This window comes from Nomia melanderi, chromosome 7 (genome assembly GCF_051020985.1).
Source record: "Nomia melanderi isolate GNS246 chromosome 7, iyNomMela1, whole genome shotgun sequence".
NCBI classification, from domain to species: Eukaryota; Metazoa; Arthropoda; class Insecta; order Hymenoptera; family Halictidae; genus Nomia; species Nomia melanderi.
Genome location: NC_135005.1, coordinates 14,496,958 through 14,519,185, shown reverse-complemented (window position 1 = coordinate 14,519,185; position 22,228 = coordinate 14,496,958). Strand labels below are relative to the sequence as shown.

Sequence of the window (22,228 nt, the reverse complement as noted above, 5' to 3'; positions counted from 1 at the left end):
GGTGCAGGTCCGAAAGGGAAGGGAATGCGCAGAAGCACGTGGATTTGTTTAGACGACTGTCAAGCCCCTTTCGTAGCGCATTTACAAAGTCCGTGGGGTGCTTCCGGTAAGCCCCGTAGCTGGCGGCGGCGCTTTCCCGACAAACGATACCGGGGGCCAACGGGGGCGACAAGATCCACTGTCTACCCGCCCGTCCTCCCCTCCGCCCGGTTTGTTCCGCGCCTCCTTCCACCGGCGTTGCACACCTCCCCGCCGCGGCTCGTTGCCGTGGCCGCCCCTCCCTCCGGCCCTTCTGTACCACACGGCATTACACCTCCGATGCGGAGACAGAGAGACCGAGAGAGCGAGAGAGAGACAGAGGACAGAGACAGAAGAAGTCCGGGACATGGGGGCAGGGGGAGGAGTGACGACGGCGACGATGCCCGGCGAAACGAGCGATGGGAGGAGGGGAAGACATCAACGGCGGACAAGGCCGCCATATTGAATCACTCTCGTTAATTTTTGCGCAGAGGCGGTGTGAATTTTTTCTCCTCGCGGCGGAAGGTAGCGGCTCAAGGTTGTGCGTCTGGGTCTCCGGATCGTGGAGGATCGTTTCGCGGTTACCCGGTGCCACGCGTCAGCCCCGCGCGACAGACAGTGGTGTTGTTTTGTTCTGTGCGTTCGGGGACAAGTTGCATTGGATTGCGTGTGCGTTCTCGTCTCTGTCGGCCCGCGGGCGAATTGGTCGGACGCGCGATGACCGGGTCCGCGGCACGGGAGAGCTCCACGGAGACATGCGGAAATCGCGGGCCGGAGATCGCCAGGCGGTGAAGTGCCCTGCTGCTGCTGTTCGCGATTGGGAGGGACACTCGAGGGAAGCGAGGTATACGCGTACACTGGCTGCGGTATGTGCTTGTGCGCCATGTCATTGTACGTAAGCGATAGTATAGAGTGTAATATATATCGTAGTGGAGTGGAGTGAAGTGGAGTGGAAAGCGACTGGCTACCTTGCCTCTGCCTAACTGTCTGCCTAACTGCGTGTCTGCCTGTGTCTGTCTGTCTGCCTGACTGACTAAGCTGCCTGCCTGCCTGCCTGCCCCGCTTGACTGGCTGACCATCTGCCTGTTTCTCAATTCGCCGAGTCGTTTGTGTAATTGATTCGTATGCCGGGACGATTCACGCAAATCCGGAGCAACCTTTTCCATTGACCGACCTGCCACGGCTCAGGTACGTGTACGCGCATTCTTCCCGTGGAACGCGGCTGGCAGACGTGTCGGCGTGTGTGGGGGTCAAAACACTCGGTTGGCGTTCGTTCCAGGGAACGCGCGATTATCAATGTAGTAGGAAATACGTTGTGCACGCGGAAACATAAAGAGTCGCGTGTCGCTGTCGCGCGAGCTGGCGTCGCACGTCACCAGGCAAGCGAACCAGCGACCAAGCGTTCTCTCGTGTGTATATATGCATATATACATACGCGTGTGCGTGTGTACGTGTGTACGTGTGTGCGTCGGGGTGTTCCACTCTCGACACCGAGCCATAATATTTTGAATTGCTCAACCGATTAATCGCCACCGGAACGGTCCCCGTTATTTTTTTATTTCGACCAGCACACCGTCGCCTCCGCGCCCTCCCCTACCCCCCTTCGCTCCTAGTCAGCGTCGATTCGGCGAGACATTCGCATTCGCGTCACCGGTTCCGTTTAATAACGCGAGGAACGATAAAGAGATGGGACGCCGAATTGATACGCATCGGTGTTACGCGACTCCGGCACGCTTGTCATCTTATTTCGGTTTTCATTCGGCCGCCGATAACGCGTGCAGATTTTCCGAAATGAAATATTCGTCGGACAATTCGGTTTGTACGATTCACTCGATAACATTAGTCTAACGTTGGTACGCGTTTATTAGGTTAGGAAGAAACTGCGAAATTACCGTGGATCTGTTTCGGGAATCTCACCGGTTTTTTAGGGTCTTCGCGCTGTCGGCGTGTGATTTCTGGTCGAGTTGACAGCAGAGTGAAAATCGTATTCCGATGGTACGCTGGACGCTTTTCTTGCCGCGAATTTATTTTGTGAATTTTCGCTCGCGGAAACGCGCATTTAAATACGCGGACGGGAGCAACGCGTACGATAAGAATGCAAAATGTCTAAGTACACGTCGCGTGTATCACCTCGCTTATTAATCGTTTCTTTTTTTTTTCCTTTCGTCGCACGAGCGAACCGCGTAACGAACCTAGCGTGAAAAGCCTGTGACATCAATTCGAGAGTTTAGAGACCGAACTCTGTGTCACATGATCTGGAAAGTATGCAAGGCGGGAGATCTGAGAGAAACTCCGTGAACTAGTTAATTCTTTCGCGTTAGGACGACCTGAAAGCACGCTCGCGGGAGATCGTAATAGGCGCGAACGAAAGAGAAGGAAGGAAAGAGAAAAAAGGAAAAAAAATAGCGGCGTTACGCTGGTTGCAGAACTCTGATGCAGCCGCGCGCTTCACCTTCGGCATAGTAATACGCTCAAATGTTATCTTTCCCGTTGTTTTTTTTTCTTTTTTTCTTTTTTTCTTTCTCTTTTTTTTTCGTCCGTCGACGTTATCTCTTACTTTGTATATCTAACGAGCGTAATAAAGCCACTGTTGTTATTATTATTGGCGGAGACGATGCCCAGGCGAAACGCGGCCACCGACGATATCCCCGGTATATCAGTACGCTTCCTAACCACGAGAAAAGAGTAGTAAATAGTGTCGTATTACCTAGAGGTCGCGCTCGGTTTCTCCGATACAATAGTAATTACGAGATGCGTGCGGACGATATCAAATACGTTGCGAAAACATTGTAACTCCTTGGTCCCTGCGGCCGGGGATGCCGGCAGTGGGGACTCCGTCGAAAAATCGATTTCCCGTAGGGCATAAGGGCGCGGGAGGAGCGAGGGCAAGGGAGAAGTTACGGAGACGAAATTCGGGAAAATCCGCAGAGAGCAACAGAGAGAGAAAGAGAGGGAGAGAGAGAGAGAGAAAGAGAGAAACAGCACAAGCGAGCGCGCGAGTGAGGAATGAGAGAAAGAGAAATAGGGACGAGCGACGGGAGGGAAAGAGAAAGAGATTGGTTTCTAGCCCGTTCCGATGCCGCTCGTGTGGGTGAGCGGTTGACTGGTGGTGGAAGGGGGGTAGACCGTGCACGGGGTGAGGGGAGAAATAATTAATGTGCGACCGTACCTCTCCCCTCGCGGTACAGGGCACCCTCCTCCTCCCCCCTTGGCCGTCTCCCTCTTTCCACAGTCTTGTACCGCTACGCTTAGCTGCCATTGTGCCGAGACGCCACTTCCGAAGCATCAAATTCAATTCTTCGATTTCGTGCCGCCAGTTCTTCGCGGAAAATACGCCCGCCCAGTGAGAGAATACTAAAAGGAGCACGCGGTGTGTGTCGTTGTGCCGGCTCGGCCAGCAAAGCGCGCCAATATCCTCGCGCGCGATCTCGGGAACACTGTATATTCTTCCTTGCTGAACGTCTTTAGAATTCCGCAGAGGTTAGGTTAGGACATTGCTTCCGTGGATATCGGGCGATCGCCCGCCTCGCAGGCCAACACGAATCTTTTTATCGCGCGCGTTGCAGTAACCGCGGCCCGATCGCGTTCCTCGCCGGTGCTGTGCTGCCCGACTTTGTGTGTTGTGATCGCGGAGAGCGGCTACGGGACATATTACACGCGATTGAAAAGAAAGAAAAGGAGGAAAGGAAAAGAAATAGAGGAGAGTGAAAAAAAACGAGGGAACTGCCCGTGATGCCCTGGTGCATATGAACCGCGGGATGATCGGACGGAGATTTTGGTAACCCAGTTATTTTTATTTCGGTGTATCTTTTCTATCGTCTTCCAATCACGGTATTGCGAAACGCTGTCTCGCGTTTTCGTTGGCTTCTTTGTAGCACTTTTTTTTTTTGCTCTCTCTCTCTCTCGCTCTCTCTCGCGGTCTCTCTGTCTCTTTGTATGTGTGTGTGTGTCTGTCTCTTTCTCTTTTCTCTCGTTACAGGCTTCTCCTCTGGGCGAACGTGTTCGCTGTATCGTTATTATTATTGAAATTAATCCAATCGAAGCGCGCCAGACGAATTGTGGTTATTAATAAAGAACTCGTGTTTTTATAGAGTCGCCGCGTTTGAGAGAATGGAAGCCATGGATTTGGACGGTGATGCAGTGGTGGACCTGAGTGTTAGGTAAGTTCAAGGAAACCTCGTTTATTTTTTTTTTTTTTTATCGTTACCCCCCCTTGAGTTTGTAAATAGTATTTTTATAATGTTGGCTGAATGTACATTGTTCAGTAATGTGTATCAACATGTAATTTGCCATTTGACATTGTTTACGTCATTCTGATTATGAAATGGGGCTATTGTTACATACTATGGTTATCAAGCATGAAAGCACATAACGCATCATAACACCTTATGATAATACAGCTTTTAAGAAATGTGACCTCTTATCAGCATTGACTACTTGGGAGTTTCATACATAAAGCTGAATTGTAGTTTTTGTATTAACATGCTTGGTTTACACACTTTCATGTGTAATTGCAGTTTATGCTGGAATGGTATTTTATATTGTCTAATGTATGCCTTTCAGCAGCAGTGGCAGAAGAAATTCTCCATCAATTACTATTAACTCTGGCGATGTGGGAGTTCCATTAGATTTAGGTCTTCATTTCTCTTCGAGCCCTAATCTGGATAACAACATGCCGGAAGCACGAAATATTCAAAATGCGGCAAGGGGAATTCTGGCCCCGAAATCTGCAGATGACAGAAAAACACGCCGTAATCTTAGACCTAGGATTGAAATAAGTTATGCAGAGACTCCAGATGAACGTAGAATAAATGGATATGTGAATGGAAATGCAGATAGTGATGAAGGTTAAATTTGATAATAGTATATTTACTTATAGTTTCAATGTTACGGTGTATTATATTTTTATACTTTTGTAGATTTTTTGCTGTGCCCTGACAAATATTCTTAGTATAATTGTAATTATAAATATAATTTTAAAATTTAAATAATCATTTACCAGGTGATATGCCACCTCTGCCACCGATTAAAGAACTATCGTCAGATGAATTAGCTGAACGCGAAAGAACACTTAGAAAATTCAGGGAGGAACTTAGATCTGAGGAGATGAAACTGGTGTTGTTAAAAAAATTACGACAGTCACAACAACTGAAAGAAAACATTGCTGCTGTACCAAAGGTACCCAGCAAATTACCACCACCAGTTACAGTACAACCGGCTCCCCATAGGTAAACAAGAATTTAACTTTTGAAATGTACACTTTTATATACGTAGTAAATGAAAATTATATTTTTCAGTCATAGAACTGGAAAGGCACCTCCACCTTTACTTAGGGGACAGCCTGCTCCAAGCAGAAGTAGTATACATGTTCCTCCACCTGGAATGTTATTACCACCTACATCTGCTCGAAGTTCTACTTCCAGTACTGGAATACCGCCAAACATGATCATACCACAACCACCACATCCTAGAAGTAGGCCTCCTAGTGCAACGCCAAATGTATCAAATTATCATGCACCAGCAGACCGAACTGAAAGGTCCACAAAAGATCCAACCCCAACCCCGGCACATCAAGTAAGTAAGGTATAACAACAGATATTTCTACATACATATTTTGAACAAATAAAAGATAGTTCTATTAAATTTTGATAATATTTACATTATTTGTCATTTGTAAATTATGTAAATAACCGTAATTGTGTTTTTGTAAACACAAAGCTGCTTGTTGGATCTCAAGAAAATAAAACCACCGCATCCTTAAGCACACCTGTGATTTCAGAACAGGTATATCCACTAGTCAAAGTATATTTAGTCTTTTGCCGCACTAACTTTGGACTAAATCTTATACCGATTTTCTAGCTACCCTAATAATCACGTCATTTCTTTCGCTATGTTTAACCATCTTGTTCTTCCGCATTATTCTTCTTCTTCTTCCCACTTTTCATGAATTATTATAATTTTAATGCTTTATTTTATAGAGAGTTTAAAAACTAAATTACAATGAAGCTCGACTGTACGTGCCTTACGTTGTTTATCTTTCAAACTATAGGAGAGACCAAGGGATGATAATCAGACACCTGCGCAACGTCAAGCGGCCGCTAAATTGGCTCTACGAAAGCAACTCGAGAAGACGTTGCTACAGATACCACCACCGAAACCGCCGCCACCCGAAATGCATTTCGTACCCAATCCTTCCAATACGGAGTTCATCTATTTGGTGGGTCTAGAGCACGTAGTTGATTTTATTACTAAGGAGCCTGCTATTCCACCACCTCCGGAACCATTCGAGTGTACTCAATGCAAAACAGACTTTACACCTGTGTGGAAATGGGAGAAACCAATCACTGGTGGTAAAAAGGAAAGTCCAAGAGGACAGCATGCCACTTTCCAGAGACCTCCAGCAGGTCGTGATCCTAGGGTGATATGTGAACATTGTGTAACAACCAATGTTAAAAAAGCTCTGAAAGCTGAGCACACTAATCGGTAAATATGAACACTTCAAATGGTGGAGCACGACAAACGTTGTATCTTAACTACTGTAATGTTTCTCGTTATACTTAACACGTGGTTGTCAACAGGTTAAAGACAGCGTTCGTGAAAGCGTTGCAACAGGAACAAGAAATAGAACAAAGGTTGGCACAGGCAGCGTGTCCAAGTCCAGATCCTCCTGCTCCAAAACCAGTTCCTAAAGCAGCTACTCCCACAAGAAGAGTAGCAACACCACCGGCTCCTCCGCCACAAGTACCACCAGCACCCACGTTGGCACCAACTCCGCCAGCGCCAAAATTGCAGGAGCATCCTTTGGTCAAGTTGGCTGAAAGTGGGAAATTCAGCCCGCATCATGCTGCTGCTGCAGCTGCTTTGCAGCAACAGTTGCTTAGAGGTAACGTAGAAACACTATGCGCTTATAATCAAGAATTATGTGATGTAATTCAAACTGCGAATTTTTATGTATATTTATAGCATAAAATTTTGCGGTACAACGACGATCGTTTAATATTATCTTTAATCTTTCTAATTGTTGTACACCTCTGTTCAGAATTGGCGAAGAATCCTGTTCCAGGCTTGCCACCTCATCAACCCCTTCCTGCTCATATGATGCCACCGTTTACCTCGATATTATATCCTTACCAGCTTGCAATGGCGCAGGCCAGCGGCAAGGGTCTTGCAGAACTGCAACGACAAGCGGCAGACCTGCAGCGCCAATACTTGCTCGATATGATTCCATCGCAAGCGTCTCAAGCACAAGGCAATCAGGCTCCACCACGGGCCCATCCACACAATTGGAAGACGTAACCAGACGCATTTAAAGATCAGACAGTAATTGCAAATAAATGAAACTGCAGAGCTGTGTTAGAGAATATCGAGAAGTAAGGATACTCGTAATTCTTTTTCCACGATATCGTACTAAAAAGGATCTAATGGGAATGTGACGGTCGCATTTCCATGCACTTAGGATAATATACCGATTGCAGGATTGGTATCTTTATTACAAAGTGAAGCTCAAACCGGATTAATGGACGACAGATACTTCTTATATTATTGTGAACGAGAGGATACTATCGACCATCATTTGTGAATATTGCATTGACGTGTGAGTGTGAGTTTATTGTTACCCGGAAGGTTCGAGGTTTTTTTAATTGTCGTAACAAGAGAGAGCGAGAGAGAGCGAGAGAGAGAGAGAGAGAGAGAGAGAAAATGGAAAAAAAAATATGGAGGATCTTCAGTTATTACGATAAAGAATAACCGCGACAAGCTATTGTCCCGAGACGAGAAAAAAAATCTCCGCAATTTCGGAAAGGTCAGCTGAAAAGGAAAGGAGGAGGTTTACAATTTTTAAGAAAGCAATATCCGTTTCTTTTCTTACTGCTTTGCGTCGGGTATCAACGGGTACTTGCAAGGAAACGAGGGAACTATATAGTTGAATATGTCAATCAATCGGATTCGAGTAAGTGCATAATAACTTGGACGCACACGAATGAATGTAATTGCTTCAATTATTGCATTATATATAAAGAACCAAATGGACATTTGTATGGCACTAAGGACAGTAGTAAGTGTTAACGTGATTAATACGAATTGGTTGATCTAATGATAGTAGTGATAATCGAGGAGCGGGGGGGAACGCGCGGAGCGAAGCAAACAACATTTCAAACAAAAGCAAAAGAAACGAAAAAGGGTGGAATCTGTTTTTAGAGCCCTTATTAATTAAGCTGACCTTTGTCGGTGGTTCGAATAATTTTTTTTTTGCGACCATCGGCGGTACCTGTACTCTGTGTATATCTCTTTATTTTCTTCAAACTGTGAGTATTTTTAAGGCGATTATAAAGTGTGAGAGCGAGTAAGAAAGGGGAAGAATACAAGTGGGAGAGAAAGAGAGCGAGAGAGAGAGAGAGAGTGAGAGAGAGAGGGGGGAGAATAGTAGTTAAAACAAAAAAACTGATCTTTGTAAGAAAAACTGTGTGTGTTAGTGATAGTCAGCAACATGAATGTGGGAATGACAGTAATTTTTCTCTTTTTTTTTTCTTCGTCGAGATACAAGACAGAGAATGAGCATTCAGCATGTTTTTAAAAATTAGAGTGACACGAGTGTCATTCGCGCACAAATCGTTGTAGGGAAATTCGTAATAATTAATGCTAATAATGATAAGACTTTGGCTCACATCGATGCAGGATGCGTTAGGAACATGGAAACGAAAGAAATCTTCGACGATCGAACGGTTCAAATATCTCAATATATATTATACATATATATATTATATATATATAAATCTATATATACATATTCAAGCAAACGAACGAAAAAAAAAACCCACTATGAGTATATAAATTAATAGATAGCGCGATTGATTTCATGTGTCACGTCGATGTAAAAGTATTTAAAGCAACAAAACAACAAAACAAAAAAAAAGAAAAAGAAATCTTAACTGGACGCACGTGTCCGGAAGTTTCACCGAACCGCTTCTCCGAGTGGCGAGACGGCCGAATTTTTACGAGAATCCTCTCTACCCGAAGAGCGAGAAAAAGGCAAAAAATAGAAAAAGTAAAAAAAAAACACACACATTAACGATACGAAAGAAAAAAATTTGCACTTGAAAGAGTTACAAATCTCCGGCACACGAATCCCAGTAAATATTTATCACATACACACACCACTCTACCCGACACACACTCTAATAATCCGATGATTTTTCATTGATTCCGGCTAAACTGATCTTGGTCCACAAACAATCTTTCCGAATCACTAAATAATATAGTTATCTGTAGTCTTGATATTTCTCTCGGTATATGATACAAGTTAATAAACTAAAAATAGCATAATCATCTCTCTTTGTACTACGTGATAGATTTTCAACTCAATACTTGATATAAACGAAATGTACACCGTAAACGTAAACGTCTTACGATCGCATAATAGATCAAGATCTGTGTTTTTTGTGTAAGGAGAAGAAAGAAGGAAAACGAGAAATATGAAATCGAAGTGAAAAAAATATCATTGTCTAACACGTTTGTCATCGTTGCCACAGGGCGCCACCGCTGAAATCGATCCTCCCGTCGTTAAAAATCAAGGAAAAATCGGCGAACGATAAAGGGAACCGCTTTATTTTATTCAGTAATTTATTCGCGCGGAGGCACGACGGCGAGCGGGGGGACCGCGGCAAGCTAACAAACTCTTTACTTTGTTTTCTCCCTGTCTTAGTTCCTATTTACAAATTCGTTCGGTAGTCTCGTTAATTCTCTTCTGTACAGAGTGTCTCAACGTTGACGAGTCGTCGGTCAATTTTACCGAACGCCCGACAGTCAGAGGATTCTTGCACACTGCAGACGTTCATTTGAATTTTGAAAAGTGGTACACTTCTCTTGATTTTAGCTCTTAATAACGGAACCTACGATCAACGGTTAAAGAAGCTCCAAGAATTTATTGGTTCGATGTTCCTTACCGCTTAAGCATCCGTTCTATCTGATAAGATTCGCTGCGGACATCGTCTTCGCCAAAGGAAAAGAACTCTTTTGCTTTCGAGTGCATTCTATTGCAAGTGAACGTTGTTGCTTACTTCTCTTCCTTTTTTCTTTTTTCTCTGTTTTGTTTTTAAGAAATGTCGTTTGTCCGTGGTTCGTCAACGCGCGATTACCGTTGAGATACTCTATTATCGCGACGGTCTCCCTCGCCCCGTGACGAAGCGGCGTTCAACGACGCGACAAGATGGTGCGCTGTGCATCGCCCTCACGACTGCCGAATTTTACGTTTCGCGTTACGTTCTCGCGTGTGATCCGTTCACGACCGTAGCGAATCGTCGGTTCCGACCTCCCGCGGGACGGTTCAACCGCATCCTCGCGTGGACGAACGGTGTGAAAGCTACTGCTAAACGGGAAAGAACAAAAAAAAAAGAAAAAGGAAAAGAAAACGACAAGTGAACACAAATAAGTTTCTTCCTATCTTCCTTTCTAGTCTTGTCTTTCACCTCTGCGTGGTGCTGTTTAAGAGCTAAAGCACTTTTTGAGTGCGAACGTAATTTTATATTCTAAAAATAGAGAGAAAGAGAGAGAGAGAACGTGAGTGAACGAACGAGCGAAAGAGTATGAGAGAGACTGAGAGAGAGAGAAAAATGTATGAAAAGAAAAGAAACAGTGTTTTTTTCGCTAAAAAAAGAGAGAAACTTGACAAATTTCGCGCAGGGCGGTAGTGTGGAGAAAACAGAATGGAACGGATTTAAAAAAAAAAAAGAAATTACGAGATAAGGGATGACAATGGGGATCGAAGTTTTAGACAGGATAGCTAAAGCAATACGGAACTTTGCACATATGGCGGAATAGTATTCTTAAGGTACTTGGGAAGCTGCGTGAACGTGAACAAAAAAAAAAGAAAGAAAAGAAATGAACCGAATTAACAAAATAATATTCGCGCGATATATATTTGCCCGCGAGGAAATGGAGGGGAACGTGTCTATAGGCGTCGTGGAAAATTTTTGAACGTCCAAGAAATTCATACCGTTGTATCTTAAGTCTGACTACCTGACCGAGAATCTCTCTGCCCCACAATTTATAGGATTAGTAGTTAAAGATCATAAAAAAGGAAACGACAACAACAACAACAACAATAACAACAACAACAGTAACAAGTACAGTTTACCGAATACTCTGGAGACTACACGAATAAAGCTTATCAATGATTGTATTTCGAGTGATGTTTATTGTCATTACTTTGTATTCCGGAAGTCAGCAGTTAACGGGGTGAAACGCATCCGAAGGGAAAAAGCGAGAAACATCTTTTTTTGTCGAAGGAGGGCGCAGCGTTCGGTCGGAGAACGAATTTCTATTGCGAAAAGAAAAAAAAAGGAACTTTTGTATTTATGATCGGTCGATCGTTAGGGGCCGGCGGAATATTGTAAATTATCGAAAATCGGAAAATGCGTGTATTTCATGCGGCTGTCGGTTGTACAGTTTGTTTAGAGAATTCTCTTGGAATATTCTGATATAATGATATATTAAGGTATGAGCGGGGTAAGTCTAGGTGTCTGCGACTGTTAGCTTGTAGGAGGTATTCATTTTTTTACTAATTTTGTAAAGCTACCTGAGAACGCTCAAGAATTCGTGATTACAAAATCTGTGACTTTCCTTTGTTCTTATTCTTGTTTTTTTTTTCTTCTTCTTCTTCTTCTTCTCTTCGTCTAATTTTATATATCCATGTAAGGAGGGTGTACTAAGGCAATCGATAAAGGTTTTCTGACATACTTTCGAGATTATTGTGATCGTTGTTCATTCGTGTTATCGACGGACTTCGTTACAATATCCGTTTTGTCTCTAAACTCAATCTTAAATGAAACTTCAATAATGAAAAAAAACAACATTTCAGCGTATATCAGAGTTGAGTATAATTCTACAATTTGGATTTCTCCTAATTAGATCGTTGTCCGGTATAAAATGATCTAACGTTGCGCCGGGGTTCATCCATGACACGAATGAATTACACAAGTTGAGTTTACAGTAAAACAATCAACGACCGAGATTTGTTACATGGTTTTGTCCCACTCTGTGTTCAAAGAGAAACCATTGTAGGTGAAGATACTTAAAACGGGGATCTGATAATAGGGTTCGTAGCCGACGGAGTGGGGGAAGATCCATAATCTTCAAAGCTTACGTTCAACAAGTACTGGTCCACAGTATTTTCTCGTTACATCTTGTCTCGTAAGGGCACTATTTTCATGAACGCTTACACGGCTATTCGCGCCAGGTGAATGTTACTGACGGACATCCGGCGATCGACGAACATTCGAATCCGGAGAACGAAGCTCAACCACGGAACACACGCCATTTATCCAGCGCGAGTGGTGAAAATGTAGCGACAGAATACTGTACTCTTATTTATATGCGTTATTTATTTCTGGCTGTCAATAAATATCGATTCCTATTTTGACTATCATGGTAAACATCGTTCGGGTACATCTTTAAGGCGTGACACGGTCTGACGTGAACCTCTCGGAGTTCACGGTAAAGGGTTAAGCGTGGAAGAATATACAGAGAACGTTTTAATTATTAGAACTATCAGAATCTATTAACTCTTATTTGTTTGACTGAATCTTTTCGTTGAAGGATTAGCTCGAATTTTCCGTTCGTCGCGCGAGAGAACTGGGAACTAGCCTACAGTAAGGGTAGCTGCTCCTTGATCTTGATACTTAGCCAACCGAATGGGATCTCCCACTTTTCACTTAGCAACGTATCGCCTTTTATTCCGTTTATCTTTTCTTTTGTTATTTAGTAAGTCTCGAAGTGGGATTATTTGCAATTCATCAAATACTAATTCTAACCGAATTAACCCTCTGTAGGCCCGTGTAACTTTAAAGTCACATCAGTATATTGGCATCTTGATTTATTTCATTTTGCACTCGGTGGCGAATAAAATTAATCAGTTAAACTTTTATACGAGGCGTGAAAGTTTGTCATTGTAACTTGAAAGTTACGAAATGTATTCGTTTGATAGAATTATTGAAACTATTGAATACATTGTTAATTCGTATTCATATGTGGATACTTATTTTTGTTATAATTTTTGTTATAATCATGAACAAAAATTTGGATAGAGGGTTAATATACTAAATATTCAATTTTATAGTTAACCCTTTGCACTCGAAAGTTTTTCACTGGAAACATTTCACATTTTTCGACGAGACATAGACATTGTTCGAAATTTAACGATAATTCACAGATAAATTAAGCGACAAAGCTATTTTATTTAAATATTCCCTATAGCAATACAAAGTTCAATTTAAAATACTAAATATTCAATTAATTTTGTACTGTGATTTTGTTATAATCATGAATAAAAATTCGGGCCATAGAGGGTTAACTGAACGAGTTCAATCGAAGATAACGAAGGAGTTCGTATAGTTCCGTTTAGGTGGTCGCCTAAGTGTTAAGCTCTTCCTGGTCCCACGCGACCCATTTCCACAAGTTGCACAATGAAAAGACAAGCAATTGTAAGGGACTCCCCTATTGTTGCAGGCACGTCTCGCCGAACTTTCCGAGCAGCGAGAGCACCTGTCCGAAGGATCGTCCCGCGAGGGACGCACGTTTCCGACGAAAGATTTTTACGGACGGCGACTTATCTCGCATCTTAGTTCCTGCCTGGCGAAACGTCCGCGACAAAAAATCACGCGGGGACCAGTTTAACGAGTCGAATGATAAACGCTATATTTAGAAACTCGACGTTAAACTTTCAGCTTATGCAAGGCGCCGCTCGACGCCGGGGGATTTCAAGTCGTGCCCGTTCTCACCGCGCGTATCTCGAACAATTTCTGTTTTCGTTGCGCGAAAGAACAACAGCGCGGTTGTCGCCAAGAATGCGCGAAGCTTGTCAGAGGGACATCCTCTTCGGTACGCATTCAGACGCCATCTTGTCTCGATCGTCCCTCTAACCCCTTAACCGTGACAGACTAGCGCGAAAGCTCGAGCGAGATTTACAATTTTCTGTTGTTTCGTTGCGCAAGGGAATCGACGAAAGCGAGCGGAGAAGTCAACTCGCGCGACGTTGAGCATTTCGAACGGTCGGCACGTGTTCCGCATACGCGCCGACAAAGGTGAAACAAGAATTTCTGACGTTCCCGTTGCATCTTCGAAAAGCTCGACAGACCGACGAAACTTTCCCGACGAGGACAAGCTGCGCGTTTGCGATTGTTATTAACGCGACGCGAATGCAACTTAACACATCGGTAACCGAATGGGAATCCCTCGTTTCTCTCGAACGCGTTGTCCTTCGACTTTACTTTCTTCTCTCCCTATGTTTCCTTTGTAGTTACAGAGAACAGAGTCGTTGCTGTTGAATCATGATTTATTTGTGCAAAACGTCTTCCGCGCTTCGCGAAAAGATAAGTCGATGCGTTGAGTCAGCTGGTTAAACTGTTCAAGATTTTCGTTCGTCTCCGACGATATTGGCAACGCTTTCGCGGAAGTCTAATGAGAAACCAGAAGTGTTCCGTGTCTTTATCGAGATGCTTCGACGAGGATGTTCGGGATCGCCTCGCGAATGTCCGCGGACGGTCTTCGCGGTTAAAGGGTTAGAACGGTGTCCCCTCGGGTCCAAGAAACGACGATCCGCCGAATTCGTCGGCGTCAATCCTGCTTCTTCTCGTCGTGCTCGCCGAGACATTTCTTGAAGTGTTTCGAGCAGAACGGGTACAGCGTCGGGTGGTCGCAGGTCCGGCAGGCCGCCGCGAGATGCGAACAGCACCGCAAACTTTCGCGGCAACAGGAGGCCCACAATTCGGGCCCGGCCGCCGCGCAGTTGTAGCAGTAACAATCGCCTGAAAAAGAAAAGAATTAACGAGCAGGTGGAACACCGACCCCGCGTCCGTCGACATCGATCTTTCGTCGATCGCCGTATATGGTAACCGGAGTGCGTCCCATCGTTCGCCATATTTGAAGCACGCGGCCCCGGTAAAAAGTGAGTATCGAACCGCACGGAGATTAAGAAGGATGATACTGTTCATCGAATCTAGCGGAAAAAGACCTTAATGAATACAGGTTATTTGTTACTGGAATATATTGTTCGTAATACGAAGAATTCACTTGGCGGCTGATTTCCAAAATGGCCGCCGCTGCACGCGTTATATTGTCGATGAACAAGACCGAATTCGCGTGGGAAATCAATATTTTTGTTATTGTTACTTTGTTCCTTTTCTAAATGTTTTCTACTTGACGAACAAGACCGAATTCGCGTGGGAAATCAATATTTTTGTTATTGTTACTTTGTCCCTTTTCTAAACATTTTCTTTGACTTGGCGGCTGATTTTCAAAATGGCCGCTGCGCGCGTTACATCATGGATGAACAAGACCGAATTCGCGTGGGAAATCAATACTTTTGTTATTGTTATTTTATCCCTTTTTTAAACGTTTCCTTTGACTTGGCGGCTGATTTCCAAAATGGCCGCTGCACGCGTTACATAGACGAACAAGACCGAATTCGCGTGGGAAATCAATATTTTTGTTATTGTTACTTTGTCCCTTTTCTAAACATTTTCTTTGACTTGGCGGCTGATTTCCAAAATGGCCGCTGCGCGCGTTACATCATGGACGAACAAGACCGAATTCGCGTGGGAAATCAATATTTTTGTTATTGTTTCTCCGTCTCCTTTTTATACGTTTCCTTCACATTTCTTCTCGAATATTATACATCGCGATTCCGTTACCCGTGCACGCTTGCGTCATCGGCGAGACACTTGACTCCTTTACGCTAAACAAGCGTAAACGCGAACGGAGGAGAGAAAGAGCAGAGCCGTGTATCGCGTGTCACGTACGCCGCACGTGCGGATTTTTCAGCGGGGAACTGGTCTAGAATCGAGTTGATATTTCCGAAGCGGAGGCGGTACGCGGGATTTTCCCCGGTAACGGTCGTGCACCGTTAGAGTTGATTTTTCATTCGGTTTTCAAAGTCACGTTTCACCGGGAACTCGATAATTGATGTCTCCGGTGAACTTTTCACTCGTGACAGCGCGATTTCGACGTTCCTCGCGACGCGCGCAGAGAAAGTCTGCGATTCGCGGGAAAATGGAAGGATTATTCGACAGAATCGAGCGATCCGGCCACGATCTGTTGCGATCACATTTTCCGACGCGATGATCGGACGATCCTACGAGATCACGCGCGTCCCGTGCACCTTTTTGGTCGCGTTGGACAGCGAAAGGAGGGACAGATACGAATTATCTCGAACCTAGGCTTTAACGACGACTGCAACGGAGCTTCGATGTGCGATATTGAGTTTCAATGCGGTCGCTTTGTCGTCGAGTGTAAGTACAGGCTGATCTATGTTCGACCGAGATATGTTGATACCGATGTCGTTTCTACGTCTCACTTCTACTTTCACCGTTCTACATGCACGTATTCCTGCAGAATTATTTAAAACTATTCGTGATTCCACTCGAATGCAATGGAAATATACAAGAATTCTCTAATACCAACCCTTTGCTCGAGAGGTGGCTTTGATTTGATACAAAACTATGAAGTTGAGTATTTAGTATTTTAAACTTTGTATTGCTGTGCGAGATGTTTAAATGAAACAGCTGTCTTGCTTCACCCCTTGCCGTACCTTGAGTGAGACGATGATTTCTAGACTAATCGGACAATCAATATTGTTCAACGGATCAAACAAATATTTTGCTATCAACGTATTATCTTCAACTGAAATTTCCACTTGAAGTAAAACGGAAAATTTCGATGCATTTTAAATAGTACGCCAAGGGGTTGATTTATCTGAATTATCGTTAAATCAGTTTCAAGAATGTCTATATCTCGCCGGAAGCTGTCGAATATTTCCAGTAAGAAACATTCGCGCGCAAAGGGTCAAGCCTCCAAGAATTTCGATATTTCGGTTGCCGAGCAGAGGCGCGCAGCGACAAGTGGAAAGTTCTAAAACCGCGTGAATCCCGATGACACGCGGTGAAAGTGTGTTACGAGAGTGATCTTAAAATCAAGGGGGTTAACAATCGTCCGCGAAATTCGAGGGAAAAGTAGAAAACGCCGCGAGCGTGCCTCGTCCCGAGTAAGAGTGATTTATCGCCTCGGAGGATAATTCGCCGAGCGGATCCGCTGCTCGATCGGGACTCCGTTCCTTCTAATCGCGAGATTAATATTCTCGCGCGTCGGTATGCACTCGTAATGACACGAGCGAACGACAACGTGGGAGTGGCTGAAAATGCGTTACAACCTGAGATCGCACTAACGACGGTATCAGTGAAAGCAGGCTAACGAGGCAGGTATCCGCGTTCTTGATTGCGATCGTTGAATGCTTAATGACCCGACGATTATAACTTGAGCGTGACAGCAATCTATGCTAATCACTAGAATTACAATTACCGTAACGACTCCGACAGTGATTACGAAGACTACGACGATCAATTCCGAATTCAACCCGAACGATTCGAAATTGAGAATCAAAAGACCGTTTTACTCGAACCCCGATCTCGATGATTTTTCAACGATTGTTATGCATCAATCGCGTGTCTGTTACAATAGGCGAAACGTTTTCGTTTCGTTCAACAGGTTCGAAACTCTCCGACGACCTTTTCGACCCGTAACAGCAGGTTGATGGATCGCGGCCGCGTTTCTGCGCGCCGACAATTGCATCTTCGCGGCGCAGCGCTCCGATCCCTGTCGTTATGGAAAAGCGATACTTTCCGCGGTGAACAATGGAGAATCTAACCTTGACATAGCCACTCCCAGGCATTGTTTGCCCACGTTAAATGCACGGCTCGCACGGACGCGAGAGTGTCGATCTATGAATTAACCGGCGCGACCGGTCGCGCGCTCGCGCGCGCGGAAGGATCGGCAATTCCAGCGCGACGCCATAAATCACTTTTCCCGGAACGCGGACCTCCGACCGACGTAAAAACCTCCACTTTCGCCTGGAATCGTAGGAATCGGTTGGAACTCCGCGGATCCGGGGATCCGTGGATTATTAGGCGCCGATCGTACGACCGGCCGGGCTACCGTGTTATTAGATGCGAGCCTGCCAACGCACGGAGACGCATTCCATCGAAAAAACGAAAACGAAAGTTTCATGGCGTACAGATTTTCGAGGTAGCTATTATTCCGACGACCATTGCCGCGATTACTTTCTGAAATTCTTATGACGACTTAACGTGTTGCGCGCCGGCTGAATTTCAGTTACTAGAAACGAAAGAATATTGATATGTTTTTAACCCTTTGATTTCACTCACCATTTGATTTAATATGGTAAAAATAAAATTTGATATTTAAGGTTACTTAACGTGTTGTACGCTGGCTAAATTTCAGCTACAAGAAACGAAAGGATATTGATATGTTTTTAACCCTTCGATTTCACTCACCATTTGATTTAATATCGTAAAAATAAAATTTGACATTTAACGTTACACTCCGTATCAATTTGAGAAATATTTAAATAAAATAGCTTTGTTTAATTTATCTGTGAATTATCGTTAAATTAACACATTGCGGACCGGCTGATTTTCAGAAAACTGAATTGTGATGGCAATTTTCACTGAGGTCAACTTATATCACTATACATAGAAAAATTCATATATCATATTGCTGTGGAATAGATTTTAAATAGATAATCAATTAGAATTAAATTTTATATTTTCTCAATACTGTGGTAATCAGCGAAGTTTCATAGCTAAGTCTTCATATAAAAACGAGATTTCTCGTTACCGGTCCGCAATGTGTTAACAATGTCTATGTCTCGTCGAAAAATGTGGAAAGTTTCCAGTGAAAAACTTTCGAGTGCAAAGGATTAAGACTTTTGTAGGTTGATCCGTCTCTTTGGATCTCCCACTGTTATCACGATGATCACTTAGAAACGATATTACTGTTCGATGATTTCTAGTTGTTTACCTTCCGGGCAATCGACGGATCGTCGTGCTTCGGCTCTCCTGCATTCGAGGCCCTCCTCACCTTTCGGGCAGGACGTGTAAGACTCCTCGATTGAATTTTCACCGAGTATTGCATTAATCTGAAAGTACGTTGTACCGGGCAGTTACATTGCGGCCACGAACCGTGCAACGTCTGCGCAACACACCCTACCCGCGATTAGGCACTCTTAATTAGGTATTTTCTAACGTGGCACAACCAATTTGGTAAACGATCCAATTCCATCGTGTCGGGAGACGGCTCGCGGACCCGCTCGAACGCTGTCGACCGACTTCGCGAGATCGAAATATGAAATTACTTTGGAAAACAGGGAAATCATCGGAATTCCTATTCTTCGACGCTGAACGTGCCGGCACGTTAACCACCGATTACATTTTTGCAACTGGAATGCAGGCGATCGTTCGTTTAACCCTCTATGGGCCGAATTTTTTTCCATAAGAAAAAAACGGTTCTGACTGAATATTAACGATATTCTTCGCAACTAGCACAATTGATTATCTTCTATAAATTAAGAGGCAGAACTATTTTACATTTTATTTTACTATTTTATTTTTCGATGTTCTGTGTCTTGTTACATTGCACAAGGTTTAATATTGAATTGAAAATTATATAAGAATCAGCTGGCGACCTGGAGTCACCTTTCGAGTGCACAGGGTGAATATCGTATCTTCGCCATTCAGTGGATTTTTCGCGAAATCGGCGATCAACGTGTTAAACAGAGGAATCCATTTCGAAATTTCCAAAAGCATTCTTATTTCGATAATCATAAGAATCCCGACTCTAACAATTCTACTACCAAGATTCCCGTGTATTATCAGAAATATCCAGTTACGCTCCTCATTCACGGCTCTCAATGGTAATGACGGGCCGGCGATCATTAGAATCCTGGGACAACTGCGCGTTCCAGAATCGTGCGTGCGCGGACGTTCTTCGGTTACAATTTTTGTTACGCAATAGAAATCACCGGTGCTTTTATCATCGAGCCGATTCATAGTCCTTCGCGTACCGATCCTGTGTGCCCGTTCCGACGCGAAACCGGAAACTCCGAATAACGATACGCACAAAAGACCCGCGACAGACGAAGCTGCTAATAACAATTCGACGATTATAATTACAACGATTACACCTGGAAGAAATCCTATATTCGATTCACCAAGTATCCGCAACTGTTAACCAGTTAACTGTGCAGTTTAGTTGGAAAAACCGTTTCCACGCGCAATAAAATCAAAAAATGGAGCGTGTGCTCCTTACGTTACTAAACACTTTTCATATAATGGTCGAGTGTCACGAGAATTCTGAATGTTTCACTTAATGCGAATCTGTCATTGCAAAGATAAATGGTATCAGAAATTGGTAATGATTTAGTTACTAAACACTTTCTATATAGAAGGATATGTAATTGACCAGTTAACTGTGGAGTTTAGTTGGAAAAACCGTTTCTGCGCGCAATAAAATCAAAAAATGGAGCGTGTGCTCCTTACGTTACTAAACACTTTTCATATAATCGTCGAGTGCCATGAGAATTCTGAATGTTTCACTTAATGCGAATCTGTCATTGCAAAGATAAATGGTGTCAGAAATTGGTAATGATTTAGTTACTAAATTACCTTACTCGCGTTACTAAACTTAACTGGTTAATTACATATCCTTCTATATAGAAAGTGTTAAGTTAAGTGTGGAGTTTAGTTATAAAATAAAAAAATGGAGCGTGTGCTCCTCGAACGCAGGACGAATGCGCGTATATTTCAATGAAATATCAAAGCGAAACAAAGAATCACATGTTTATGTGAAAAAATAAAGAATTTCTGAAAGAGTATCATGTCAAGCTTTACGATGACGCGTATACTCGTCAGTTAACTGGTTAACCGGTGACGCTCGCGAGAGTAACAGCGAATATCGAGCGTTTTTCTTTCGCTTTCGGTCGAATTTAATTGCCGGAAGATACTGCGTCTCATTTCCAGCGAAGTTATACAACCGTTTCCTTTGTGCACGCTAAATACCGATCTCGCGGAATCCGCCCGTTCGGCCGATTAGCGAGGATAGTGCTCGGGTCCTCACTCGTTTGAAAGCTCCCGGTTTCGAGAACATTTTCACCAGTTTCGCCAGCGCGTTCTCCTCCGTGGTGACGGCGGTGACGTTTTCCTCGCACCGGTGGCCGGAGAACACCAAGAGCGAGCAAAGCAACAGCAACGCGTCGCGGGAACACATCACCGTGGGTCCTGGACGAAACGCGCGACGACAGGAATCGAGGAGAGAGAGAGGAGAAGAGAGAAAAAAAAGAAGGCTCGCGACGGCCTCGTCCCCGGTTAATTTGAAATCGCGACTGCCGGTCAGGTGGAGGCGAACTCGCGCCGACAGTTTGACTTCCCCGGCGTTTTACCGCCTGGAGGGGGGATCCCACGTTGCGACATCGACGCATGGGACACGCTCGTTTGAATCGGCGAGCGCGATACGTCTCGAACCGTTTTTGCCCCGGTTGCCGGCCATTTGTTTTGTAATCGGTTCGGATGTCGCTTTTTTAACACTTTGAACGCCGATTTCATAGAGTGAAATACACAAAATGGACAAAGTACAATATTAAATCGCTTGACTGAATTCGATTGTTATCGTTGTATTAGAAATAATTATTGATGACTCGGTATCAGAGTAAACGTGTTACACTGTCATCTAGCTGTTTGTGTTACTAAGTATTTTTTAGCGACGTCAGTTTTCTTATTGTAATTTTATTTAAGCAGTTTTGAAGCTTTTGAATTGCATTATTACTATTCCATGTTCATCTAGCTGGATGCCAGCATATTAGATAACGTTATTTACAATATAGAAATATTTTCATATAATCATCGCTTAACCCTTTGCGGACGAATGTCGACGTTTCGGTAAAATTAATGTTCCTGTTTCGAAGACTGACTCGCAAACAAATGATTTAATTATTTAAATAGTAAGAGATCAGCAATTGATATATCATTCGGTTTCGTCTGCTGAAGATCTTGTGTAGTTCGACGAATCTTCGTCCGCGAAGGGTTCATTGAATAAACTATTCGATTTGGTCGGGGTCACCGGTGACTCCCATGACATTCAGCGTGTTAAGCGACATGAAGATCTTCACCATTTTTCTGTCGTTATTCTTTTTAGCGAAGAAAAGTAGCAGTTGTTCACTTTGGAACCTTCGGAAGCACGTGTACCAATATTTATAAATGTTTATAAAGGAATAATATCAAAATATTGTACATAAAATTTACCAAAAACTTGAATGTAAGTTAATAGTTTGTTTAAAAAGTCAATACAGTTCATAGGCAAAATGTAACAAATT

The 22,228-nt window shown here is 43.6% G+C and overlaps 2 protein-coding genes across 28 annotated transcripts; one reads left to right on the top strand and one right to left on the bottom strand.

The window, feature by feature from the left end:
• Positions 1–215: 215 nt before the first annotated feature.
• Positions 216–12,434, top strand: simj (transcriptional repressor p66-beta simjang). 27 transcript variants are annotated; one of them, XR_012999012.1, is made up of 10 exons: positions 216–913; positions 4,110–4,178; positions 4,582–4,865; positions 5,021–5,246; positions 5,316–5,601; positions 5,737–5,802; positions 6,068–6,501; positions 6,597–6,901; positions 7,058–7,388; positions 7,494–12,434. XR_012999012.1 is itself a non-coding variant. In XM_076369423.1 (10 exons), exons 3-10 carry the CDS (start codon positions 4,129–4,131, stop codon positions 7,312–7,314), a joined length of 1,908 nt encoding a protein of 635 aa, XP_076225538.1. In that variant the 5' UTR covers positions 219–862; positions 949–1,206; positions 4,110–4,128; the 3' UTR covers positions 7,315–12,434. The 27 variants fall into 27 exon arrangements, 26 of the variants coding, with proteins under 26 accessions (XP_076225526.1, XP_076225529.1, XP_076225528.1 ...); XM_076369423.1 differs by adding an exon at positions 949–1,206 and having other exon boundaries at positions 219–862; positions 7,058–12,434; XM_076369422.1 differs by adding an exon at positions 949–1,206 and having other exon boundaries at positions 219–884; positions 7,058–12,434.
• On the bottom strand, positions 11,190–21,266 carry LOC116425053 (uncharacterized). The gene is made up of 3 exons (XM_031972246.2): positions 20,977–21,266; positions 18,883–19,000; positions 11,190–14,816 (listed from the first exon to the last, which is right to left on the bottom strand). Exons 1-3 carry the CDS (start codon positions 21,124–21,126, stop codon positions 14,626–14,628), a joined length of 459 nt encoding a protein of 152 aa, XP_031828106.1. The 5' UTR covers positions 21,127–21,266; the 3' UTR covers positions 11,190–14,625.
• Positions 21,267–22,228: the final 962 nt, after the last annotated feature.

What these genes read in the sequence shown, in the direction of transcription:
- simj (XM_076369411.1), top strand. Translation starts at nt 438, where the DNA reads ATGGGAGGAGGGGAAGACATCAACGGCGGACAAGGCCGCCATATTGAA. An exon ending in CACCTGTGATTTCAGAACAG is followed by an intron (nt 5,803 to 6,067) that starts GTATATCCACTA and finishes TTCAAACTATAG; the next exon opens with GAGAGACCAAGGGATGATAA. An exon ending in GCAGCAACAGTTGCTTAGAG is followed by an intron (nt 6,902 to 7,057) that starts GTAACGTAGAAA and finishes ACCTCTGTTCAG; the next exon opens with AATTGGCGAAGAATCCTGTT.
- LOC116425053 (XM_031972246.2), bottom strand. Translation starts at nt 21,126, where the DNA reads ATGTGTTCCCGCGACGCGTTGCTGTTGCTTTGCTCGCTCTTGGTGTTC. An exon ending in AACCGGGAGCTTTCAAACGA is followed by an intron (nt 19,001 to 20,976) that starts GTGAGGACCCGA and finishes ACGTACTTTCAG; the next exon opens with ATTAATGCAATACTCGGTGA. An exon ending in ATCCGTCGATTGCCCGGAAG is followed by an intron (nt 14,817 to 18,882) that starts GTAAACAACTAG and finishes TTTCTTTTTCAG; the next exon opens with GCGATTGTTACTGCTACAAC.